Source organism: Clavelina lepadiformis, chromosome 3 (assembly GCF_947623445.1).
Source record: "Clavelina lepadiformis chromosome 3, kaClaLepa1.1, whole genome shotgun sequence".
NCBI classification, from domain to species: Eukaryota; Metazoa; Chordata; class Ascidiacea; order Aplousobranchia; family Clavelinidae; genus Clavelina; species Clavelina lepadiformis.
Window position 1 is genome coordinate 9,249,532 of NC_135242.1, and position 13,497 is coordinate 9,263,028.

A 13,497-nucleotide genomic window follows, 5' to 3' on the forward strand; every position below is an offset into this window, starting at 1 on the left:
GGTTGTCGGTTTAGTCGCTAACAATGACATTTTCATTCACTGTTGTAGATCATAATTAATCACTCATACGAACTTATACGACTAATAAAACTTGGGAAAATTCCAGTATTAGAAATAATGGAATTTTTTTTAAAGTTTGGATTAGTTGTAAACGTAGAAGGTATCTCTTGTAATTAAGAACAGTTCGAAACATTGCTTGCGTTGTTTGCAAGGTTGGAATATTCTGGAGTAAGATGCAGCAACATAAAATGGATTGAGATGAGATATATTCGATCCTTGATTTCGTACCAAAAATGATTTCGCTTTTGCAAGCTACATTGGTTCCGTATCAAATGTAGGCTACCTGAATTTGTTTGTTTTAATTTGTACTGTGCAGAACATTATAGAATACGTTTAATCAACTTTGTCGGTATACCAAAAACATTTTATTTTTTTCTTACGCTTAAGCATGCAAACTTCTTTTCAATGCAACAATTTGTTGATAACTTTCTTATTTTCAAAAAACAAAACACATATAATACAGTATAGGTTATACATGAAAGATGCCATATTTTCTTTCTTAAATCGACCAACTTTTCTGAGCAAAAATATTCTTATCAAAACTCTCCAATAGTTGGTCTACTTGATTAATCTATGTTTTCTGAAGTAGGTGATATAACGGGTATCATCTTTTGTAAGCAAAATGTAACAAAATTCACAATATTATGAACAAAGCCAGGTCTACGATTTTCGTCTAAATGTATGAAATAAAAGTACACTGGAAGCCCTGTTAAAAGAAGCGCTGTTCCTATTAAAGAATCCATTGTATCAGTGTAGAATGGAACACAAATGAGGAAAAGACAAACCACACAATATGAGATTGGTATGAGAATGTTAAATTTTAGTGGTCGTGGAAGATGAGGTTTGGTATGACGCAAATAAATCATTCCCAAGACAGAAATGCCGATTGTAAGCCAATACATAAAGCTGAAGTAATTGACCATTTTAAAAATATTGTCGCTACAAAGCCAGAGCATAGATGAGGCACTACAAAGCATGAGTGCAGGAATAGGTGTAAGGCGATCTGGACTAACCATCCCAAGATAGCTGGGCAACTGACCCCTCTTCGCCCCTGCATAAAAAGTGCGAGAATAGGCAATATAATTTGAATTAAGAGTTCCAATTACAGACATTGCTACAAAAATTGGTATGCTCCAACTGACTACACCTAAAGCTTTGATGGCAAATCCAACTGCCACTGCATCCGTAGCAATTAGTTCAGTTGGAGTTAATACTGCGTAATAAGCTACGTTGGTCAACAAATAAATGGTAGTACATGTTAAAACTGCAGCGAAAATTGCCTTTGGTAAATTTTTGCGGGGATCTTGCAATTCTTCAACCACACAATTTAGTGCATCCCAGCCAGCAAATGAGTACAATCCAGAGTAAGTTGCAAAAGCAATACTTCCTACAGTTAAAGTAGTCCCTTCCCATGGTTTATGAAATGAGCCTGAAGAAGTGCCATGTATGCAAAGCATGCAGATTCCAGTCACGGTTATTATCAACAAAGCAAGAACTTTAAAAATAGTAAAAAGATCTTGAATTCTTGTACCGTATCTGACACTCCAACAGTTCATGAAGACAACAATAAGCAAGCAAGCTGCTGCCAACAAACGCACAGCGTAATATGGAGGATCGCAGTCAGGAAAGAAAGGCTGTACCACATAGTTACCAAACATCAAAGCTAATATAGCCATATCTGCTGGTTGCACCACAATAACGGTTATCCACATTTGTAAAAAAGCAATGACTGGTCCAAAAGCCTCCAATGTATAAATATATGCTCCTCCAGATTTGGTGATCGTGGTTCCAAGTTCTGCATATGACAAGCAACCTAGAATAGTAATGCATCCACAAACAACCCAAATTATCAAACTTAAGGCCGGCGATCCGCATTCAAGCTGAACTCCTTTAGGCGAGAGAAATATTCCTGTGCCAATGACATTACCAACAATAATGGTAATGCCATTAAACAGTGAGATTTTTCTTTTGAGATTGATCCCTTGCCTCTTGCTCCCTTTTTCGTTGTTGTCCATTGCGTTTAGATACAATGTACACTACGAATTCAGAGAATTACTAACAAAACCTTTGACAGCAATTTATTTTAAATTTACGACGGATGGCTTCGAATGAAAGCCACGCAGGAAACATAGGCCTACACTGCGAACACGAAAACGGAAGTTTCCGATTTCAGGGCGTTTATTCATTTTACCACATTTCAAACTTCTACATGAAAATACGTATTCCCTGACAGCATTTCATCAATTCAATGCTGAAATTACAAGTAGGCTATACTGAATAGTAACCAACTTAAAGTAAAACTTTAGGCTTGTACATAGCCTAAGTGAGATCAATTTGGCATGTTTGCAGCAGACCACAATCACAATTGTGTAGTAACCCAACAAAATGAAATTATTAAAGAAAAGCTATTATAGTAAGCTATCCCGTGTTTAAGTCGATATACGCTGGGCTGCACATGTAAAAATTATGCAATCGGCCTTGAATTCAGACTCATGTCCAATGCCCATAGCAAGATTCTTTTCACAGTTTTCTCGAGCATAACTAATTTTCGTCCTTTGTTTCTTTTGATGTAGATGGCGAAATAACAGGAATCATTTTTTGCAAAGAACATGTCATACAAGAAACAAATGTACGAACCACGGCAGATCTACGAATTTCATTTAAACGAACAAAATATAAGTACACTGGAAGCCCTGTTAAAAGAAGCGCTGTTCCTATTAAAGAATCCATTGTATCAGTGTAGAATGGAACACAAATGAGGAAAAAACAAACCACACAATATGAGATTGGTATGAGAATGTTAAATTTTAGTGGTCGTGGAAGATGAGGTTTGGTATGACGCAAATAAATCATTCCCAAGACAGAAATACCGATTGTAAGCCAATACATAAAACTATAATAATTGACCATTTTGAAGATATTGTCGCTACAAAGCCAGAGCATTGGTGTTGCACTACAAAGCATAAGAGCAGGAATAGGTGTAAGGCGATTTGGACTAACCATTCCAAAGTAATTTGGCAAATGACCGTGATTTGCTGCCGTGTGATATATGCGAGAATATTTAATGAAATTTGAATTTAGTGCCCCAAATACAGACATTGCTACAAAAATCGGTATGCTCCAACTGATTACACCTAAAGCTTTGATGGCAAATCTAACTGCCACTGCATCCGTAGCAATTAGTTCTATTGGAGTTAAAACGGCGTAATAAGCTACGTTGGTCAACAGATAGAGAATCGTACATGACGTAATTGCAACGCAAATTGCTTTGGGTAAATTTTTGCGGGGATCTTGCAATTCTTCAACTACACAATTCAGTACTTCCCAGCCAGTAAATGAGTACAATCCAGAGTAAGTTGCAAAGGCGACACTTTTAACTGTTAAAGTAGATCCCTTCCAAGGGTTAGAAAACGAACCCATAGAACTACCGTAAATGAAAAGCTTGCTTAAACCAGTTACAACAATTAAAATTAGAGCTAGCGTTTTGGAAATAGTGAAGAGATCTTGAATTCTTGTACCGTATCTGACACTCCAACAGTTCATGAAGCCAACAATAAGCAAGCAAGCTGCTGCCAACAAACGCACAGCGTAAAATGGAGGATCGCAGTCAGGAAAAAAGGGTTGTACAATGTAGTTACCAAACATCAAGGCAAGAAGCGATAAGCCAACCAGTTGCATTAACATAATATTCATCCATAACAATATAAAAGCAACGGCAGATCCAAAAGCCTCCATTGTGTACGTATAAGGCCCGCCTGACTGTGGAATTGTGGTTCCAAGTTCGGCGTATGACATCGAACCCAACATGGTAATGCATCCACAAACAAACCAGATTATTAAACTTAAGGCCGGTGATCCGCATTCAAGCTGAACTCCTTTAGGCGAGAGAAATATTCCTGTGCCAATAACATTACCAACAATAATGGTAATGCCATTAAACAGTGAGATTTTTCTTTTGAGATTGATCCCTTGTTTCATATTATTATTGTTATCGACGGCGATTCACCTAAATCATTCAAACCCTCACAAAGATAAACTTATTTACCAGATATGTGTCTCACAGAACCACGTCTAATTTACGTCGATGCACTAAACAGCAGGCTACAGGAAACAGTCCATTAATTTATTAGTGGTAGTTTCCGTGAATTGAACTAAAGTTGAATAACTAATCGTTTACTGTTAACGTTTAAAGATACCATTCACACGACTATTTTGGAGACGCATTTAAATCAAACAGGTTTGGTTTAAACGGAACTCCAAAACTATACACAGTTTTCTACTGTGTTTGGCAACAAAATGTTGAATGGCTTCTTCCTAATCAAAAAGTAATCTTCGTAGTTCAGCTAGTCGTGCATTAATTGTATTTTCTGTGAACAACGCGATACAGTAGGTCATTCACGGGGTCGTACAAACAATCTGTGAGACCGAAGACGCAATTGGTCATGCGGCCAAAAATTTTTTCGTACGTCCGTATTTGAATCTGTTTAACGGCGCGACAACTAAACTAATACGGTAGTTGGAAATTAGGGGGAGGTTGAAATATAGTTTAAAAACATGCAGGTGTTGCTTTCGCAATAAAACTTCTTCAGACGCAATTCAAAAGCTTTTGCTGCACATATTTAATGGCTACCCCTAAGCCATGAGGGTAGCTTCACGCGGTGCGATTTAGTCTTACACAACCCCATCATTGCATTGCGTTCAGTGGTGCTTTTCAAACGAGGTCTTGCCTTGTGCAAAGATCACAAAAATCCCCAATCGGTAAAGGCGCAACGGCAAGCTCGTTAACTGAAGCTCGAGTAATGCGGAACCGAAGCCGATTAATTATATACATCGTTCAAAGACTTTCCTCATCAGTCCTACAGCATAAAGATTCTAGTACCATAGCATAGCAATTTGCGGCGTCGAAACAAAACTATACTTTTATACAATAATAGGCTCTAATATAATTATACTTTTCGCTACATTTTCATTTCATTATTTGATGATAATAATCAAATTAATGGACCACGCACAAAACGATTTTACTTTACAAAAAAAAAACATGTAGGCCTACGACAATTTTTACTCATTTCTAAACTTTATGGGTACAATATTGCCTGACAAGTGACTGGGTTACTATTATTGTAGATTGTACAATTTGTGTCTTATAACCTCGCGCACGCAAGGCATTCGCTATACCTAATAAGTTAAATAACGATATTTTAAGATGTAAGCCACAAACTAGGATAATTCTTCTTAATTTAATTTGTTCTACAATTACATGTTTAAGCATTCTTTATAGCTGTCCAGCTAATTACAATTCACTGAAACCTTGCTATCAGCCTTCTGAAAATAGGCAAACGATGTAATAATCGTAAGCCTATGGTTACAGAAAAAAATGTTGAACGAAAATAGGAGTTAGTTTTGGTGGGAACCAGTTGCTGATCATTAAAAATGAACGTTCAAGCACCACAAAAAGCATGTTTGTGATAAATGCAATCCTTAATAAATGCAATCCTTTTGAATGATATTGTATCCCATGAAGCGCAGTAGACTAGAAAAATGAATTAGAAATCTATTTCCGGGAGGGGAGCCTGGCTTTCTTGTAGCTATTTCGTTTTTTTGCAATCTCTGGAAAGTATACGAAATTACTCTACTTGAGGCGTTTAAAGAAATTGTTTATAACATGAAACGAGCTGCCTGTGAAAACACAGAAAGGATAAAATTTTGGAAAAATAATTGTCGTCAAAAATCATTTAAGGTTTCTTATATGTTTTTTTTTTTAAAACTCTGCTTTATTAAACAAAGCCGTCCACATGCAACAAAATACAATACACGAAATATACAATATTTGACCGAACAAATCTGATAATACTTAAAACATTGGAGTATCGAAAAGGCAGAATGCTACATCGTTGTATTATTCAGTTTCATCTTCCTGAGCTTCAGCTTCCTCTTCCTGAATAACTTCCAGTTTCTCACCAGCTACCTTATTTGGCGATTCCACTGGACTTATCATCGACGATATTATTTGCGCCTCTTCCCCAAAGACCTGTGAAAAAGACATAGCATTTCAATTCGCTTTACATATTTGATAGCTGTTTGGAAACAACTCTAATTCTTAACACATGTCGTATTGATTAGGCGAACCTCTTTCTCTTCCTCTTCAATTTGGAAGACTGCACGAACATCCTGGATAAGTATAAATACATAATAATAAGTAAACAAGCCATTTCAATCAAAGGAGAGTTTACAGTCGGTATGAGCTATTCCAACATATCAGATATTTAGGTATTGAAGTAGCTAGTAGAAAATTCATAAGCGTTAAGTGTGGGTCAGCCGGGTATGCGCGGCAGACCCAGAAATCGGGCCAGCTTTTTGTTACGTACTAACACCGAAAGCCAGGATATCAATGAGATCAAAACTTAAAATTTTCCAACACTGTAGTATTTTTTTTACTTGCAATAAAATATCTGAAAATCTTAAATACATCCAGCTTCCAAGCTGTGCGGTTGTAATGCGCTCTTAGCAAAATACATTCGCCCAGTTTTTCGTTAATTTAGTCCAGTGCTATTTAATCTGTGAGACTGTACGCACAAGTACGTATAGAAAAAATCTAGTTCTGATGAAATTCGTCTCTCTGATTTTCGGTTATTCTTAAGCAACGATGATTAGTTGTGTAAGTTTGGCGTTTTCACGCTTACCCTCGTGTCGAGCCATGGCCGAGGCAAGCTTATCCGTAATATATGTTGCGCAGTTATCACAAAGCAAATCCAGTTTTGTCAACATATAGCTTCCATGAATAAGTCTGCCATTAAAAATAGCGTGACAGAATGTTGGAGTGGCAAAGAAAAAACAACATCGAAGTAACGGAGCATGCTGATATCACATCATAACAAAGCGATGGCTTATCTCGTTGCTTTATACGTATTTAGTTGAAAAGTGGTCGGGTGTTGTTATGGACAAAAGAATGTGCGCTTTTCTGGTATCGACATAGAAGTAGAAACTACGAGTGAGTAATTTAGGGTAATGAATGAAATAAAATTTGTTGAAATATTTTTTCATTGGTTTTGCGCGAATCGACCATTAAGTCTGTATCCGCGTATCGTCTTGAAAAAGGTTTGTTTTAAGATGACTCTTGAATATGTTTAAATGTATATATTTAATTTCACTTTATCGCCAACTTCTAGATCTCGATGTTTCTTCTTTATGCACACATCGCTAATGAAATCTTAGGGACCGATGTTGCACATTCGCGTACTCGCATTGCTATGAGGTGGATAAGATCGAAAAAACAAATTTTTTGTTAATACTTTTAACTGTATTGGCTAACCAACATTCCATTAGCTTTTTTACGGAATATTGCACAAGACCATAAAATCGGAATGGATGCCTTTAACTAAGGTCTGGGCCTAACTAAGGTAACGTAAATGGCATAAAAAAGGTTCCAGACAAACTAGTATGGTATCACAAATTTTATACTCGGTCTGAGAAAAGTCTTTCCACAACTTAAATCCGGCGATGATTCCTCATCGCTCGAGCCTCGGTTACCGATTTTGTCTTCGTGCAAGTTCCGATAGATACACATTCTTCATTATTTTTTTAATCTTCTTGTATTAACCGAATTTGGAATTGTTCATCAAAACCACTGAACAAGAGTAAACGTCGTTCACGCCTTGCTCAAGGAAATTACAACGGTAGCACAACCGGAAATCGAATCAAATTTGGCCTTTGGTAGTTTAACCCTGACGTAACGTGCGCTTAAAGCAAAGTAAAACTCTCACGTAATGTTTGAAGACTATATCAAGTGTGTTGTAATTTGTTTCCGTACGGGTCGAATTGGAGTTACATATGCTGACACATATACGTATACGGATTGTGGTACGGACTGTTCTATATAATGTTATATACAATACAACTATAAACTAACTTTTTTAAGGTTTGCTTCTGCTCTCTTCAGTTTATCTTTCGTTTCAGGATCCACTTCAATATCCCAAACCACTTGGTAGGATCCCTCAGTAAAGCGCACAGGAAGAGAGAACACACAGTTAGAAATGCCATACCAGCCTAAGGAAAATAGCTCGTTTTAAAAAATATCAATCTACACAAAGCCCATACGATTTTCACATTGTAACAAAGTTGTTTTATCAATAAATCAACCAAATAAAGAGAGACAATGTTTACAATCACCTTCACATTTAACACCTAATGATGACATTTCATTTGTACCAGACCCATGTACCCAGTCATGGAGTAGGGTAACTATGGATGTTGCTTCACTCATGCTTGCTGAATGTCGTAAATCAGCCTCCAAAGAAGTCATGTGGACATTGTGATCAGATATGAAATTATTTGATAACCACTTGCTACGAGAAAATAACATTGTTAGAATAACAAAACATTATAATGATTATATTGTTCATTAAAACGCTAATGAATTTATGATGCCTTCAACATTTACAAGTATCAATAAACTAATCAGAAAATTCTGTTTTTTTGTATTGTAGGTACATTTTTGCTTTCACAAATTCATGAACAATTCATTTTACATGTTTTAACGAATTTTTATTATTTATAATATACTAAGACAGTAAAAATAAGTATTTTTATAGACACATTTTTTTGCATTATGAAACAAATATACTTTCGTTTATCTCACTTGTCATATATCATTTCAAGTAATGGACGGGAAAACCATTCTGGTCCCCACACCGCACTGTCATAACCATGAACACATCCTGCAGATATATCCAAGTAAATACTTTCAGAATTTGCATCATTGGCACAGCTGCCCCAGGAAATAACATTCTTTATTCCAGCTGAGTTTACGTTCAATTTTCTCGATAGCAAGGCTTTTGCTTGTCGTTCCTACAATATATTTTAATTATCAGGTAGAGCATGAGAGTTGCATTAAATCACAGTGGTTTAACATGCATATTGATGTAAAAACAAGTGTTTATTTTCATAAAATACTGGAAAATATGGTGCAAAAACCTTAAGTCTTGCTGTAGCAACAATGTTTTGTTTATTTATATTGCTCGTGTGTTCAACCAAGACATAAGTATTGAAATTGACAAATCCATTTCCAGCAACAATAATCTGAAAGTAATAGTGATTTAAAGGTTATATTCAAGACAAGCTGTATCTCTATACCACTGTTACCACGAACAATAATTTTGAGTGAAATATATTTTATGTATATAATAAGAATTCACACCATTTACCTTTACGTCATTTAATGCTACTTGATCCAGTATTTCTGCATACAACTTATACTGATCTGCATATTCCTGTAATTTCTTATGACGTTTTTCATCATCTGTATCGCATTTCTCATCTTCCAGAAATATCACTGCAGCTGCATCTCGAAAAGCTTCTTTTGGTTCCGTGCATATCGTTACATTTTTCAGGCAAGGATAAGCAAGATCAATGGCTTCCATACACACACCTAAATGATATATTTTGTAATATTTATTATTAATTTTATACTTTATAAAATTTACATACAAATATTCCTAAGGTGTATACATTCACTAAAACATATACCTTCAAGATGTTGCCTTTTCTTCTCATGATCTAAAAATCGAAGAGATATTTCTACTTCCTTGCCAAAGATGTACCCGCTTGCTATGCTAGGAATCATGTGATATGCAACAGAACTTGACGCACTGAAATGTGTAAAGATTAATGGCAAATATGAACTGTGTACTGTCAAAAACCTTTATTAAATGAAAGTAAATTTTGTAAAATCTATGCTTCAACATCATAGTCTTTTTAAATTGGTCTTTGTCAAATGCTGATTTAAATGTTTGTATATGCTGTCAAAATTAGAATATTTCAAAAATGATGTGTGTTAGATGTGCTCATAAATTTACGTACTTGGTTATACAAATGTGAATTGGCTTGCTTAAACTCTTGATGTATTCTTTTTCTTTAGCCTTAGCATAATTTGTAGTAATATTTTCGTCCTTTATTTTGAGCATTAAATCTGTCATCATGTCGGAAGTATTCCCATAATAACACTAGAATATTGAAAGTTTTCATTACGAAAATAATTATGGACGTAATCTAATGGTTAATAACGATTAAGTAATGTTTAAATAATAACGTTAATAACATTTTAATCTAAGCAAAACAAAACAAAACAGCATTTAATAACTTACATTTGCATATTCCATAAATTCATTAAATCCACCCACAAGCATTCCTTTTCCACCACGATCTACCAACTCTCTCCACACAATAGGACTCTTTTTGTGCATCCAACCATTTTCAGAACAAGTGTCAGATAACCACCCTTCCCACTTATTACTTGGGAGAACAATTTTATGCACCTTCAAGATATTTTCATCAATTCACTTTATTGCATTGTACTTTAAAGAAGATATGCTGTACAAGCATATATCAGGTAAAACTTGTTTGTTAATTGAATTGTGTTCATGTTAAAATGCTTTTACACAATACACACTAGTATCGTTATTATGCAGGCTGAATTGTGAAAAGTTTGTAATGTATATGCATGTATTTTGCCTAACCCTTTGCCCAAGTGGAAAGTATGGTAGATTTTGACGAGGAATCGTGCATGCAAATACCCTAATTTAGGCGCGATGAATGCACTGAAGCCTTAATTCTCTGCTAATTTATTATAAATCGACTTTAAGCAACCAACTTTGCCCGATTTGTTCAAGTTATCAATTGATGTGAACATACCAATGTACATTTCTTGCGACGTATACAGCAAAGGTCAATTTGGCGTCGTGCCTATCCATAAAGGTGCAGTTGCCATGGTAATTGCAATTCAATAAGGTTCCACCCAGCCGTGTGTATTTGCTCTGTACCATGCCAACGTCATTTTTACACGTTCACCGTTTGCTGCATTTCAAGTGAGTTATGCCAAAGATTTTTAGCATGACCTGCAGTTAAGCGGCGTAAATTCAATTTGACATCAGCATAGCATGGAGCAAATGTACAACATGATGCAACCGTATTGAAACAATGGCAACTGTAATTCATTTTGCTCTTCCGTTTTCTCTTGTTTAGACAAAGAAGAGCAAAGTGCCTCCTTTTTTAAAGTTTAATGCAGTTGGCATAGCATGTTTTCGGCATACCTGTAATGTATGCCAAACTGACCTTTGGCATACATTACGATCACAGAATGCATCTTGGGCCGACGTCAAACTGAAATTATGTCACTGGACAGTTTCATTTGTAGTTCATGCCAAAGATCTTTGGTGTAACAGTGTAACTCATGTGAAATGCTCAATGGTAAACGTGTAAAAGTTGATGTGCACAATGATGAGCCTCACGCTACGTTTTTCACTATTGCCCCTTTGTTACATATACATATAATAAATGCACATGGAACATATTACAGTATGTGCTCTTCAAAAGTAACAAATTAGTAAGTAGCTTATAACCTAGTTTTATAGGTATGGTACATGAATATGAAAAAGGTTATTAAAAATAACTTACGTTGAACTCCGGCAAATTCGAAGACAACTTGTCTGCAAGAAGTTCCAACTTGGCATAATATGGACAATCACATGAACCTTTAATAAAAAAAAATTTGAAATGTATTATTATCTGGATTTAAGCCTTACTGACAAATGCATATGAAACAAAAACAAGATTAACTTGTAATTCAACTCATTTCAAACAATTTCAATATTTATTTTTAAAATCAAGTTTAGACTAGCTTAGCTCAAAATATACGTCAAACATGTTTAAGTATCTAGGTCTTGTAAAATTTTATATGAAGATATTTGAGAGAAAAAAAAAACGGTGTAAAGCGGAAACGATTGTGTTTGTATCATACCCTACCATTACCTGCAATAACAAATTTAGCCATTTGTTTGTTTTAATGATTGTAGAAAAGAAAGTGTTTCTTGTAAGTAATCCTGGTTAACTTAGTGTAGTTTCATGTTCACCTTGTACGAATAAATTTAAACACTTTCGAAGACTTTTCAGAATTTGCTTGTTTATTAATTTCTGAGTCAAAACTTCTGTCAAAACAATAGCCCCAGCTAACCCGGTTCCCGCTATCAAGCTAGTATACTAAGTGACTATAGCAACCATAGATATCTCATTTATAGTGATAGCATCATAGTCATCGGAAACATAAACACATGTTTATATTTCGGATGTCTATTGATAGTATATGACTATATGAGATAAGTGTAAGTAAGATATCTGTGATAGCAACATAAAATTCATTATTTATAAAAACCAAATAAATTTTAAAACTAAATACCTGTGTCGTAACCAATAAATTATAAGATAGCAGTTTGAGGCCACTTCACAGTGCAAGAGACACAAATTTCGTGTGGCCGCGCTGCGTCCCTAGTGACGAATGGACACGTAGACCTACTGGTACTTGGTTTACCTGGCAAAGGTGTTTCGAAAATTAACTCTAGTTTGGACAAACGCTGATATCGGGAAGGTTTCGGATAAAATTTAAAAAACAAGTAAACATTCAATGATTTTTTTCTAACTAGACTTTCCTGCGGATTCGATCTTGGCTTAAACTTGGCTTAAACTTGGCTTAAACTTGGCTTAATAAAATGTTTTGGAACAATTTTGTTGTCTTTGCGATTGACCAAATAAAGGATTTAGTTTAATCCAACCAAAGAGATTTAAAGACTCTCTTTCATCCAACTGACAAATGTAAGATTTGGATTTCTAAAAATATCAGAAATATTTAATATTTGTGCGTAATATTCGGGTTTGTGTTCAATTGGACTCATCCATATTACCGATACACTAAGTTACAAACTGGGCAAAATAAATTAACACAGCGTCACAATAATTTTGGGAAAATGAGAAATTAAAAAATGTTGCCAATACTAAATAATGGATTATCAAATTTTAATTTTTGATAACGATGGATAATCTGCAGAAACGGCGATGTATAGCGCGTAAAGTGGTATCTACATTGAGTTACTAAAGCAACGATTGCATAGCGTTGGTATGGTAGGCTTTGTTTGATTTTATTTGAAGTTGTACTAACTTATTCTATGTAAAGTTTTTTGGCATTGCGCTTTCGGCCGTTTCCACAGCGCCAGTTGGCAAAATTGCGGTTATATAAGTTATATAAGTTCAAGATTGGCTTGGTCCCGGTGATAAATAGCCCACGTTACGTATAAATAACCCATGTATGTTCATTATCATCTACAATTTCTGTATACATATATTTATTCCACAAAGCCGCTTTGCTTACTTGACGTTCGCAGACGTCTCATCACAGTAATCCGTCACGGTTTTCAGGCAAGAGGTAGGTTTGGGTGTCCAAGTGCCACTAGAGGAGACATGTGTCAACGCAATCCACACAGACTGCTATCTTGTGTAAAGTAACATCTGAGTGTAATCATAGAGATACCATACAATTTTAACAAGGCTTTGGGCTTACAATATTTCCTGGATCGTAATTTTCCCTCACCAAACTGGAAAAGGACAGGCCGA

General features: G+C 35.4%; 1 protein-coding gene and 2 pseudogenes across 1 annotated transcript; all 3 read right to left on the bottom strand.

The window, feature by feature from the left end:
* Positions 1–402: 402 nt before the first annotated feature.
* Positions 403–2,210, bottom strand: LOC143450518 (Y+L amino acid transporter 2 pseudogene; annotated as a pseudogene).
* A 391-nt stretch (positions 2,211–2,601) lies between these two features.
* On the bottom strand, positions 2,602–4,128 carry LOC143450519 (Y+L amino acid transporter 2 pseudogene; annotated as a pseudogene).
* Positions 4,129–5,796: 1,668 nt separating this feature from the next.
* On the bottom strand, positions 5,797–12,083 carry LOC143450658 (putative malate dehydrogenase 1B). The gene is made up of 12 exons (XM_076951292.1): positions 11,866–12,083; positions 11,512–11,588; positions 10,203–10,373; positions 9,919–10,061; positions 9,586–9,707; positions 9,264–9,487; positions 9,034–9,138; positions 8,699–8,907; positions 8,230–8,405; positions 7,970–8,106; positions 6,190–6,231; positions 5,797–6,091 (listed from the first exon to the last, which is right to left on the bottom strand). The coding sequence occupies exons 1-12, from the start codon at positions 11,885–11,887 to the stop codon at positions 5,960–5,962; spliced, it is 1,560 nt and encodes a 519-aa protein (XP_076807407.1). The 5' UTR covers positions 11,888–12,083; the 3' UTR covers positions 5,797–5,959.
* Between the last annotated feature and the right edge of the window lie 1,414 nt (positions 12,084–13,497).